At 36.8% G+C, this 13,911-nt stretch overlaps 1 protein-coding gene across 1 annotated transcript; it reads right to left on the bottom strand.

Moving 5' to 3' along the window:
• Positions 1 to 1,137: 1,137 nt before the first annotated feature.
• Positions 1,138 to 13,911, bottom strand: LOC123535681 (gigasin-6-like). Its single transcript, XM_045318431.2, has 6 exons — positions 11,388 to 13,911; positions 10,256 to 10,429; positions 8,777 to 9,037; positions 7,243 to 7,351; positions 3,940 to 4,096; positions 1,138 to 3,441 (listed from the first exon to the last, which is right to left on the bottom strand). Exons 1-6 carry the CDS (start codon positions 11,720 to 11,722, stop codon positions 2,876 to 2,878), a joined length of 1,602 nt encoding a protein of 533 aa, XP_045174366.2. The 5' UTR covers positions 11,723 to 13,911; the 3' UTR covers positions 1,138 to 2,875.

Here is a 13,911-nt window from a genome sequence, read left to right as displayed (position 1 = left end):
AATAATTCTAAAACATAATTAACGCCCGTTATTTCGTTCAAAGCACAAACTCAAAGGAACTTCTCTTTAACTCAACAAAGTAAACTATATTCCAGACAAACACTTGTTTTAACAATAATCTCTTTTAAAGCATGTTTAACAAGTACAGATAAACCTTGATAAAATAGATGTCATCTAATAAATACATCTATTCAAATATAAAAAAGCTCAGTCCATTCGCAGTCTTGTGAACACAAAGTATTACTAACGTACTTTTAGTTTCAGCAGAGTTTGTGACATGTTTTTCAATATTTTATTTATTTATTTATTTACGTCTTATTATATATCGCTTATTTATATTATAGTGCAAGTGTACACAAAATAATCTAACACCGATATTTCTTCAGATTAACTGCATTCTATGTATTTAAAGTATTTTAATTAAATTCCTTAGGAAAAAAATATGATATATCATGTTGCGGCCAGAGTTGGAGCTGAAACAAAATGAAATACAGAAATAAAGAATTTATGTTTTTAAAGTTACAACACATTTGGAAATGTTGAATATGATTTCTTAAATATTGTATCAAGTTGCTCATGAATGCTTTGCGTGCATATTCTTCAGTGTAATATACAATTCAAAATTCACTTTTCTTTAAAATACTAACGATTGTTTTAATTGCCGAAGAGAAGAAAACAGAAAAATGTACAAAATGTATTTTCCAACTGAAAAATAGGTTAAAATGGTTTATTTAGAAAACGTTATTTTCAGTCCAACATCAACGCGGTAAAAAAAAAATCCATATGTTTGTTCTTATATTTTGTATGTGTAGGAGCCGTTGATTGATGTCTGGCGGAACTACATAAACCGCAATCATTCACCAAGTGCTTCTTTGGCATTGCTTCCAGTCACGTATGGTAGAAACATTTGTAGGCGGGACAATACCTTGCGTTAGGTAGATATATATCTCCTCATATTATGTATAAGACCGGTTTATGTGTACATTTATGAAAGATTTACATATTATAACGTATTTTGAGTATGTAGGCGTGTATCAAGGTTTTGAATGGAGTGTAGTTATGTGTTTTGAACAAAATTGCTCGTGGGAATCAACTCTTTATTTTTTTTTTAAATCTATCAAGAATAATTCACGTACGGAATTTCAATCTTTGTTTACTTCTTTTTGTTGCTCAGTTTATTTGTATGATTAAGCTTGTGACTGAATATCCATGAATTATTTAAAGATGTATGTTTTTAAAATATATACAACTACAGACGGAATTTTCATCAAATCCCATATTTTAACTTAGGAAAGAACAGCACGAATCTAAAATAATTATATATTTACACAAAGTCTGTAGAGATTAGTAAAGACAAGATCATTGCACTGCTCTGAAGAAATCAGGAAAGATATAAAATGAGAAATAGAAATCATTTACTGCTAGGAATCGAGTCTGAAATTTGTTTTTCTAGTTTTAATTGGTCTTTATATGCGAACGACGATTCAGTTAGTGGGTGAGAACTTAGATCCGAATGGAAGCATAAACTATAGGCTCCAAAGGTCTGCAAGAAGATACTCAGTGTATCGAAGGACGGAACATTGGTTCCAACTTGACCGTTTAATGAACGCGGTATATATCTGAACATTAATTAATTGTCAGCATACGACCGTTTATTATACATGTAAGAAGTAGTGTCTTTCCTGAATAATTACATTCATCTGACAATTGCTTTTTCTATGAAAGTATTAAATGAAAATGTCGCATTTAAATGGTGTTCTAAATTTAAAAAAAAAGAAAGAATTTCGAATATCCATGTTTTCAGGTTTTCATTACTTAACATACCGTGTACTGGTGTAATTAGCTCTATTTTCTCAAACCAATTCGTATATCTAGCAGGTTACATTTATAATTTAATCATCTTGGCCCGGCGACCTTGGATTTGAATTGCCAATGAGCATCTATGAATTCGCGACCAGAACTTAGTTGTGCAAGAAATGCAATTTATGGAAAAACATGCCATGTATTTGACGGATCAAACATAGGTTGAACTGAAATGCGGTGAACCCACTGGATGGCTTTTCTATATTGTGGACAGTTCCATGTTGTTACTGAGAAATAAATTTATCCTTACAGCTGAACGTAATCGCTCTCGAAACATATGGAGGATAGTTTCATACTAGGGTCGGCAGTATATCTATTGTTCGGCGCTTTATACAAAGTATATAATCGAACAGGTAGGCTGATTTCGTATCTGCACTCTGTGACTGCAATAATTTGAATTTTACCTCCAAAATTCGACTCGTCTGGCACTTTGGGCAATTTATATCTGATAAAGTGAAAGCTATTTGTCAGATACGCTCTAATGGAACTACTCAATTATACGTCCAGTAACCGATAACTGACTCCATATGGGTGAGATAAATACTGTTGAGGAAACTGTATTGGTGTTCAGGCACTCTATGCAATATAATCGCTAAAGAATACTTCTGATAAACCTTTTTAAAATCTGGAATCAAATCTCGATCAAATCTGAGTTTGAGTAGCCTACTTGTGACTGAAATTTAGCCAACAGCAATCTTTTATGCCAAAGCGTTCGATGTAGTGACCGGACTTAAAATTCGGAATCAAATCTCGATCAAGTCTGGAGTTTGAGTAGCCTACTTGTGACTGAAATTTAGCCAACAACAATCTTTTATGCCAAAGCGTTCGATGTAGTGACCGGACTTTTAAAATAACCAAGTATTATTTCACGTGTTACGATACTGATGTTTTTTTATTTCATTTAGGAAGCATAAAAGAAACAGAAGTAAGTAGGAGACTCCGAGGTGCAGCAACAGCAAGAGTACTGATATCGTATCTCAGTAATTTTTCAATCTGCAGTTGCCTTAGCAATTTAAGCTACTCTTGCAAACTCAGGTACATCACTCGGTTCCCATTTCGTCATCAGCACTTTGTCAATATGTGTTCCATTATGACTAAACACACATTCTGCAAAGTTTATAATATTATGGAGCTCTCCTTGGCCTTCCATGTAAAATTCATCCGGCTGGCTGTCCTTGGTTCTTGGGTACAATTTAAAATGTGCCCAACCGTATTGTAAATATAGAAGATCATCTGACTGGTTCCTCGCAACAGTTACCTGTCCATATAATGCGTTCATGAAAATTCCTTCGTATTCGTTTAGTGGTCGAGTAGCGTTTTCGTCACGATCGATATAGAGTTTATTTGAGGACCAGTCCGAGAAAAACGGTTCCGGGAAATCACAAGACTGGTTCGGCTGGATCCATGGAGTAACGCCAAGGTACAAGTCTGCTATATATGTCACGACCTTTGTACGGAATAGGTAGTCTTTATCACGACCGGTCATACCAACATAGACGCCGAGGTGTTTGGAGGGTATAATAATTATCATAGTACTCGATCCCCAAGTTGACCCGGTGTGCGAATAAATTGGTAAACCTAGAATGAGAATGCTATGTAAAAAGAACTACGTGACTTATGTACAACATTTGTTTTTACAGTCGCTTACTTATAAGCGTAAGTTCGTGAAATATGCATGGAATTTTTGTATGGAAACTTAAGCTGTCCCAATAACTGGTCTTTCTACTGCTTTCATCATAAAATAACTGCTAAATTTGAGCCAGTCGAATTTATCAAAACTGCAAGTACGTATATACTAGAAATGTGTGCGAAATATACTGATATTAATTTGATAACAACATAGCTACTCAAACAAAAACAAAATATCGTAAGTTGTCATATTCACATTTTTCACATCTTCCTACTAAATCTAAATATGACTATTTCTTTAATAGAATGGACTGCAAATATCCCCAATTATTAAGTACAAATGTATTCCGAGTCAAACTGCTACGGCGGTGCATAAACATAACGTTTTGCAACAAACTACGTATCAAAATAAAAATGTATTGAAGAAAGATATTTATGTTTCAGTACCTCGATAGTATCCTTTCCTCCAGCCAAGTAAGTAAACGTCTTGAGAAAGTGTGACTGGTGCTTCTGGCTGAGTGAAATATTTCATGTAATCCACAGCTGATTGTGGAATAGGATTCTCCCCGTGGAAAATGTCATCAATAACTGATTCCTGCACAACCTAAACAAAAATACCGAAACTCAATTTACAAAGTGTCAACGATGTCGTGATCATACAGCCTACATTATATAATTTTAAAAGATACAACGAATATAAACGTATGTGCAGAAAGCTCTCTTTTTTGTAAAAGCTTGAATTAGTACCCAAAGACATACAACAGCCTAATATAGCATTGTATAGCTGTTTTGAATTTAATGCGGGTACAGTCTAGCTAAAACTTTCAAAATAAATACATGTATTAATATTTCCATTGGCTTCGTTGTCGGCAGATTGCAATACATTTATAATTAGAAAAATATTTTTATGAACTAATCAATCAATACGTTCAGCAATGTCCAAGTTTTTTTGAAAACAAGTTTCAGATAGGTATTCTTAACGTAAATGCGTTGTTTCCATGAAAATATCAACCTTTAAGTTTTTCTTTTGTTAATGCCTTAAATGAAAAGGTTTGGAGATCATTTAAATTTCACCAGAATCACGACATTAATACTCACTGTATAACTCTGTATTTCTGTCACCACTTATTCACGACATTTATACACACTGTATGGTCACTGCTATTTTGTCACTGCCGATTCACGACATTTATACTCACTGTATGACCACATTAATACTCACTGTAGGCCTATATGGTGACTGCTATTTTACCACCATTGATTCACACGATATTAATGCTCACTGTATAGTCTACGCTATTTCTGCTACCACCAATTTACGACATCAATGCCCACTGTATTGCCACTGCTATTTCAGCCACCACCAATTCACGACATCAATGCTCACTGTATGGCCGCAGCTATTTTGCCATCACTGATTCACAACATTAATGTTTACTTTATGGCCACAGCTAAATCTGCAATCACTGATTTACAACATTAATACTCACTGTATGGCCACTGCTATTTCAGCCACTACCGATTCACGACATTTATCTGCCACCACTGATTCACGACATTAATTAATGCTTATTGTATGGCCACAGCTATTTTGCCATCACTGATTCACAACATTAATGTTTACTTTATGGCCATTGCTAAATCTGCCATCACTGATTTACAACATTAATACTCACTATATGGCCATTGCTTTCTTGCCACCACTCATTCACGACATTAATACTCACTGTATGGTCATTGCTTTTTTTGCCACCACTGATTCACGACATTAATACTCACTGTATGGCCATTGCTTTTTTTGCCACCACTGATTCACGACATTAATACTCACTGTATGGCCATTGCTTTTTTTTTGCCACCACTGATTCACGACATTAATACTCACTGTATGGCCACTGCTTTTTTTGCAACCACTGATTCACGACATTAATACTCACTGTATGGCCATTGCCTTTTTTGCCACCACTGATTCACGACATTAATACTCATCGATGGTCACAGCTATTTCTGCCATTACTGATTCTCGACATTAATACTCACTGTATGGCCATTGCTTTTTGCCACCACTGATTCACGACATTAATACTCACTGTATGGCCATTTTTTGCCACCACTGATTCACGACATAAATACTCACTGTATGGTCACAGCTATTTCTGCATCACTGATTCTCGACATTAATACTCACTGTATGGCCACACTGTATGGTCACAGCTATTTCTGCCAACACTGATTCACGACATTAATACTCGCTGTATGGCCACACTGTATGGTCACAGCTATTTCTGCCATCACTGATTCTCGACATTAATACTCGCTGTATGGCCACACTGTATGGTCACAGCTATTTCTGCCACCACTGATTCTCGACATTAATACTCGCTGTATGGCCACACTGTATGGTCACAGCTATTTCTGCCACCACTGATTCACGACATAAATACTCGCTGTATGGCCACACTGTATGGTCACAGCTATTTCTGCCACCACTAATTCACGACATTGATACTCGCTGTAGGGTCACACTGTATGGTCACAGCTATTTCTGCTACCACTGATTCACATTAATACTCGCTGTATGGCCACACTGTATGGTCATAGCTATTTCTGCATCACTGATTCTCGACATTAATACTCACTGTATGGCCACACTGTATGGTCACAGCTATTTCTGCCAACACTGATTCACGACATTAATACTCACTGTATGGCCACACTGTATGGTCACAGCTATTTCTGCCATCACTGATTCTCGACATTAATGCTCGCTGTATGGCCACACTGTATGGTCACAGCTATTTCTGCAACAACTGATTCTCGACATTAATACTCGCTGTATAGCCACACTGTATGGTCACAGCTATTTTTGCCACCACTGATTCACGACATAAATACTCGCTGTATGGCCACACTGTATGGTCACAGCTATTTCTGCCACCACTAATTCACGACATTGATACTCGCTGTAGGGTCACACTGTATGGTCACAGCTATTTCTGCTACCACTGATTCACATTAATACTCGCTGTATGGCCACACTGTATGGTCATAGCTATTTCTGCCACCACTGATTCACGACATTAATACTCACTGTATGGCCACACTGTATGGTCACAGCTATTTCTGCCACCACTGATTCACGACATTAATACTCACTGTATGGCCACACTGTATGGTCACAGCTATTTCTGCCACCACTGATTCACGACATTAATACTCACTGTACGGCCACACTGTATGGACACAGCTATTTCTGCCACCACTGATTCACGACATAAATACTCACTGTATGGTCACAGCTATTTCTGCCACCACTGATTCACGACATTAATACTCACTCTATGGCCACACTGTATGGTCACAGCTATTTCTGCCACCACTGATTCACATTAATACTCGATGTATGGCCACACTGTATGGTCACATCTATTTCTGCCACCACTGTTTCACATTAATACTCGCTGTATGGCCACAGCTATTTCTGCCACTACTGATTCACGATATTAATTAATACTCACTATATCACTGCTATTTTGCCACTGCCGATTCACGACATTTATACAATACTATTTCTGCCATTAATACTCATTTTATGGCCACAGCTGCTTCTGCTATCACTGATTCACGATATTAATACTCACTGTATGGCATCTACTATTTCTGCCATCACTAATTCTCGACATTAAATTAATGCTCACTGTATGGTCACAGCTGCTTCTGACACCATTTACTCACGACATTAATACTCACTGTATGGCCACTGCTATTTTTGCCACCACTGAGAAAGAAGTTCATCCACTTTCCCATATCACTTGCACTGGACAAAATGTTACCGGAACCAGCCATTTCAGCCCATTTCCTGTCAATGAAAGGTCAAAGGTAAAAAAAGCTAACCGCTGAAGAGCGACAATTAATTTAAACAGAAGTTATCTGTCAACACTGTTCAAAAGCGAAAAAAATAAATAATGAAAATATGGACATGAAAAATTACAAAAGAGGCAACAATTCTGAGCTGTAGAACATACTTTATGAGATAACAGATTATAAAAGCTGAAAAGAGGCATAACTTTGTGAAAAATCTAAACAGAGTTATGGGATTTGTGCATTGCATGTTACGTCGTCACAGTCAGAATAAGTGTGTAAAGTTTCAATTCATTCCCATCAGCGGTTATTGAGATACCAGCTTATATACAAAAGGACCTGCGCAATGCCTGTCAGATTTTCACTGCGGGTAAGTCCCTATTCCGGGTAAGTCCCTATTTCATCAGTGGATACTGAAATACCAGGTTACATACAAAATTTTACTTAATTGCTTAGTCGAAAAAGTGGCATAACTTTGTAAAAATGCAAAACAGAGTTATGGAACTTACGCACTGCATGTCAGACCACACAGTGAACATGGTGTGAAGTTTCATTCAATTTCCAAAAGTGGATACTGAGATACCGGTTTACATACAAAACTTAACCGAATAGAGAAGCCGGCGCAGACGCCGACGCCGACGCATGGTCAAGTGCAATAGAAATGTCTATTCTTTAAACAGTTGCGGTAAAATGCTCTTTTAATATGGTGCATGTAACAGATGTCCTCTTAGTTCTAGAACTCTGCCCTCGGTGATCTAGATCCCCAGAGTTACAAGCGGAATGTCGCAGCGGTCCCGTCTTCACAAAAGTGTCCAAACTAAACTTCAGTCGTGACTGCCAATCGGCGGCTGATTTTTAAATTATATGATTGCAATCTACACGAGACATTTACCAGGATGAAACGTTGAAAACTGTTCATCTGACAAAACTTTAGTCATGATCTGCTAATATAAACTTCTTAATATAAGACTGTTAATATACATTTGAGCCATGCCATGAGAAAACCAACATAGTGGGTATGCGACCAGCATGGATCCAGACCAGCCTGCGCATCCGCGCAGTCTGGTCAGGCTCCATGCTGTTCGCTTTTAAAGCCTATTGGAATTGGAGAAACTGTTAGCGAACAGCATGGATCCTGACCAGACTGCGCGGATGCGCAGGCTGGTCTGGATCCATGCTGGTCGCATACCCACTATGTTGGTTTTCCCATGGCACGGCTCATTTGTGGACTGACTTAACTTTAATCGGCATTAATATTGCAATCTTATTACAACATATAATTAACTCTTGATATTTAATAAAAAAATATAAAATGCACAGCACAATGTACATCTATCTATGGCTGAAAATAAGTTATAAAACGTGTGCATTACCCAGTGTTTTTTTCCAAACATACTGCTTTACAGAACAGAAAAGTACGCACCTCGTGAAGCTATATGGCACGTTATATAAGCTTCCCTCCGTGTCGATGCAGTGTCTAGCAAGGTCCAGCTGTTCTATATTAGCATTACCGCTAAATGTGGTACTGGTCATGCCTAGTGGTCGCAGCAAATGTGACGTCATCAGGCTTTCATATGTGTCATTCCCTAGTTTCTCTATAAGGGATGCCATTAATCCGTACATAATGTTGTTGTAGTAAAACGATGTTCGAATTGCAGCCTTTTTCTTCAAATTTTTACATATACTGAAACAAGTTTAATACATGTACATTACCCAGTTTGTTTTTCTTCGAAAATACTGTTTTACTAGTATTGTTGTGATGAAGAATTTGCGTAACTTTATTCATGAAAGTAGATATAAATAAATAAGTACGATATAAAATTGATTTAATAAAACTTGAAAACCAACGATTTTGTTTATTACGGGTGGTGGCTTATAAAGCTTTATGAAATTTTACTCGCTATAACATTCAAAGTAATGTAATTTTTATTAATTTTAGTATATCTATAAAGTAAATAAACAATAACTTCGTACGCTTGGACTCGACGGGACACGCAAAATTTGTTCGAGTTATCGGTAGTTCGAGCCATCGAAAAAAAAATATTTTGCTTGGACCTTACGATGAGTTCGAGAGAAGGGTGGTGTACAAATTATCAGAATTCAAGCGAACGAAGTTTGTCTCTGAACAGTTAAAACGAAACTGATTATAGAGTTTATCGTTTACTAATCACCAATATCTGAACAGGGCATATACTAAAACGTTTTACTACATTTCATACATTTCATACACTATCGCTGCTTGAGGGAAGCACGGTCAAAGAAATTGTTTCAATGTTACAACTTTTTGTATGGTTAAGCGGGTATAACCCTCTGCCACTGAACAGATGCGCATAAAATTAAGTTGAAGACAGAGAACAAAATTTGGTGACATGGTGTTACGGTCAGGTTTTTTTCTCTGTTTTGAGATTTAAAAGACATTTACAATTATATACTTTCTAAATAAAATAAAACGCCAATTTTTGAAAATTTTAGCAATAACATTTCATATTTTACCGTTAGAGGAATAAAAACAAACTATGTGTAAAGAAGTCAATAAAACGACGTGAACGGGTAGCTTCTAGCTGTTGTTGTTGTTGGGTTTAACGTCGCACTGACACAATTATAGGTAATATGGCGACTTTCCAGCTTTGATGGCGGAGGTAGCCCTCAGGTGCCCCTCCGTGCATTATTCCGTCACGAGCGGGCACCTGGGTAGAACGATCGACCTTCCGCAAGCCAGTTGGATGGCTTCCTCACATGAAGAATTCAACGCCCCGAGTGAGGCTCGAACCTACATCGATGAGGGTCAAGTGATTTGAAGTAAGCGACCTTAACCACCCGGCCACGGAGGCCCCTGGGTAGCTTTTGACATTGACAAAATTACTAATACTAAAATATGAATTTAGTTGTACATGAGACTTACTCAAAGATATCTGTGCTCCTGTATTTGCCAAACCGAAGAAAGTTGTGGTTAGCGAATCCCATCCTATGAGAAAGTGTATCTTTCACTGTCGCATAGGTACGGTGCTCGTACTTGTCGAACATGTGATTGTTGTTGAACAGGCTCGAGCTTTTCAAGTATGTATACAGTGGTATGCTTTGATGTGAAAAAGGGACAAATAAATGTAACAATTGCTGTCTTATGTACATAAATAAACGATCAGAAAATGGGCAGCAAAATGCTTACTGTAGTTAGAGCTAATACATAGGCCCCTATTTATTTCTTAAAGATTTAACTTACTTTCAGCTTCATTTTCTACTCCTACTTTTTATTAAGGGTTCTCTTACCAACTCGCTGAAACTGATTTAGAGACATATCATTTCAAACTAGAAAGTCCTTCTAGGATTAATCTTTGCTTCGTAAAACTGTTTATTATTTATCTCAAACCTCGCAATATCTTGCTATTGGAAACTGGTAACCAAAACGGCATACTTCCCTCGCAACGAAGCGGGACGGGGATACAAAAACGATGTCCGTCCGTCTACCTGTCCGTAACGTTTCGTGTCCGCTTTATATATTTGGTATGCCATCCCAGACAACAGGCAGAACCTACCTTTCTGCTATCGGATTACGGTCATTTGCATGACCACAGGTTTTCATATTTCATTATTTTTGCATTTATATTAATTGTCAGAAGCTCATTAACCATAACTCTGTCTTGAATAATTATTGATTTATCTACCCTTTGTGCATATTTTTTACATTTTCTCAGAATAAGGTCTGAATATACAGGTGGAACTAACGATAAATGCCAGTTTAAGAGAAGCGCAGAACGCAAGGACGATAACTCAATTAAGTTCCCCCTTTTGGACTTAATTTTTCAATTTTTTGTCGGAAAATTACTCTGAAACTACTAACGGGATAATGAAAGTAAATAAAATTGCTATTTATTGATATTTCTCCCCTTTATATTATACTCCTAACATTTTGTCTGTACTACTGACTGGAATTTGAAAAAGAATTAATGTATCAAAACACAATGTACAATAACGTCCTCTTCAATAATTACTTACATTATAAATGTGAAAAACAGCACAGTAAAAAGACAGCTTACCCTTTCTCCTCCATCAATGTTGCCAGCAAAGTGGCTGTGAATGCTTTTGTAAGGGAGGCAATTCCAAACAAAGTATCACTCGTCGGTCGTGCTGATGATGAGTTTGTTCCATCAACGTGACCGAAGCCGTCCGCAAAAAGTAGACTTCCATTTTTAACAACCGATATGGATACTGCAGGATTGTATTTATGCTTATTGCACAGCATAGACGTCTCCACAAAACGTCGAACTAATTCCTCAGTCGAAGACGCATTTACGCCGGAAAAAATAGTGCATGGTATAACACTTGTTAAAAATGAAAACACTGTAACGAGCAGTAAATTTGAGAGAAACATTTTAGCTTATTCGTCATATGACTGCATCATTAACTATATATACTACCGTCTACACCAGGTGCAAAGTGATGAAGTTATGTCCTAGTTATTGTATTAAATGATGAAAGAGATCATACTGATAACAAATTGTTGACACATTGAACAAACGATTTTTATAATTACTTGGAGCTTTTGATTACCAGTTTCAGCTTTATGGCATGCCTTTAGCCATTTACAAGCACAAAAAAAAGCTTATAACAAATACAATCATATACATGAAAGGGAACATCTAGACAGTGATAAGAACGAAAGAGAACAGTAATATACGATCAGAAGACAAGTAAATATTCAAGAGTATTTTTTTCGTATAACATGAAGGTTCTTTAATACATTTTGCAAGATTATACATACATCTTTTACTTTTAATATTTTTGAAATTAACGCATTTCAAAATGGAGTCTTATTTACTAAAATAGCAATCACCTTAACTGCAACTGATGTACTTATTTTATTTTATAATAAAATAAAAATAAGTAAATATACATTACATAATATGCGGTTCAGTTTATAAAGGCAATCAAGCATGACTTTTCCGAGAAAGGCTAACAGGACGCTTTGTTTTATCTGAAATTATTAATCGCCAACTCATAACCTGATAGTTGAATAATTTCAGAAACAGAAGTCAACGACAGAATATGGAAATCTACCTCCCAAAGATCGCTGCAGCAACAAGGCACAAAATGTCTAAATCTTACTCCAGACACGAGATTTATACCTTGGCGATAGTTATATGTGACAAAACCAATCAGTTGGTGCCACCGAGGCTTACAAGTGAGAGTTTTGGTTCAAATGTTCTCTCTTTACAATTATATGTAGGTCTCACACATGCAAGCAACGTGTTTATAACGTCAAAAACAGTTCACTACACATGGTTCAAAATAATAGCAGATTGCGGCGATGGACTTTGTACAATATTTGTGTTTTTACTGAATAAATATTAGCAATAAACATTTCTTCAGAAATACACCTTGAATGATGTACTGTCGGAGGTAACTTGGAATCTATTTCCAAGCTGCAAGTACACTGAAACATTAACCTTTCACCCACTGACCACAAAAACTAAAGAGGTCATCTACCGACATCATCATCATATGATTGAGACTGCTTTAGGTTCAAGCGTTCTTCACTTGTTGCTACAAAACGGTTTTTATTGCAACGAAAACAATAGAGGATTTTTTTTTTACCAAAAGCAGTCACCCTACGAAGTTTCGGGGCTGTGTCGAAGCTTTCAGTCACTGTGAACTTGACCTGCTGTCACCTTAAAGAATTATTTACAATTACTTACAACTGGAAATCGGCCCAAGTAGCTTGGAGACAATATGCTAGTGCTCTCCAGCTTTTGAGCAGAAATCATATTCAGTCTCAAAAAAACTTTCACCTTGACCTTTGACCTACTGACCCAGAAAACAAAGTTGATCATCTACTTACCACAGGAAATGAGCATATTGAATCTGAAGGTCTCAGTGAAAGCATTTTCCATTTATCAAGTCAAAACTATTTTCAGTGTCAAGGTCACTGTGGTCTTCACCTGCGCTGATCAACCAACCTTAGACACAAAAGCCTGCGCACGGAGCATCCACTGAATACTAGTAAAAAGCAAGCAATAATTGAGGATTGGTGGCCATAGACCCAAATGTTCTCCAGTTACTGAACGTAATCAGTTTAAAGTACCAATGACCTTGTCCTTGGACCTACTGCATGGCCTAAGGCAGTAGCAGTCACCTATTGACCAAAGGTTATCATCACATGAAGTTGAAAGCTGAAGGTCAAAGCTTCTCAAGTGATGAGTAGAAACAGTTTTTCAGTATCAAAGTTATTGTGACATGTACATGTACGTCCAAAAAAAGTATCAGCTACTGACCACAGGCATATTACCTTATAAATATTAATGATCGAAGTATTTGCTGGCTAAATGATACACTAGCGGATCAATCATTGATATGAGCAAAACAATGTTCCCTATTTGTGCTAGTGATTAATCTGGACAGTGCTGTTTTCTCCATTGACCATTCCAAGACGGCACTCCTTTATATAGTTGTGTTATCTTTGTCTATTTGTTTTACTTTGTCTTTATGTGTCATCTTTCATACAGTTATGGAACATTTTGTATTAATGGTGCTCACCTGCTTTTCTTGGAACACAGCTATACC

This window comes from Mercenaria mercenaria, chromosome 1 (assembly GCF_021730395.1).
Source record: "Mercenaria mercenaria strain notata chromosome 1, MADL_Memer_1, whole genome shotgun sequence".
In the NCBI taxonomy this organism is placed as follows: domain Eukaryota; kingdom Metazoa; phylum Mollusca; class Bivalvia; order Venerida; family Veneridae; genus Mercenaria; species Mercenaria mercenaria.
The sequence above is the reverse complement of the archived record's forward strand: the minus strand, read 5'-3'. Positions and strand labels throughout refer to the sequence as shown.

Excerpts from the sequence above, each read along its gene's own strand:
- LOC123535681 (XM_045318431.2), bottom strand. The coding sequence starts at position 11,722 with ATGTTTCTCTCAAATTTACTGCTCGTTACAGTGTTTTCATTTTTAACA. Across the intron at positions 9,038-10,255 it reads AGGAGCACAGATATCTTTGA|TATATGTAAAAATTTGAAGA; the intron begins GTAAGTCTCATG and ends AACTTGTTTCAG. Across the intron at positions 7,352-8,776 it reads GTGCCATATAGCTTCACGAG|GAAATGGGCTGAAATGGCTG; the intron begins GTGCGTACTTTT and ends TTTCATTGACAG.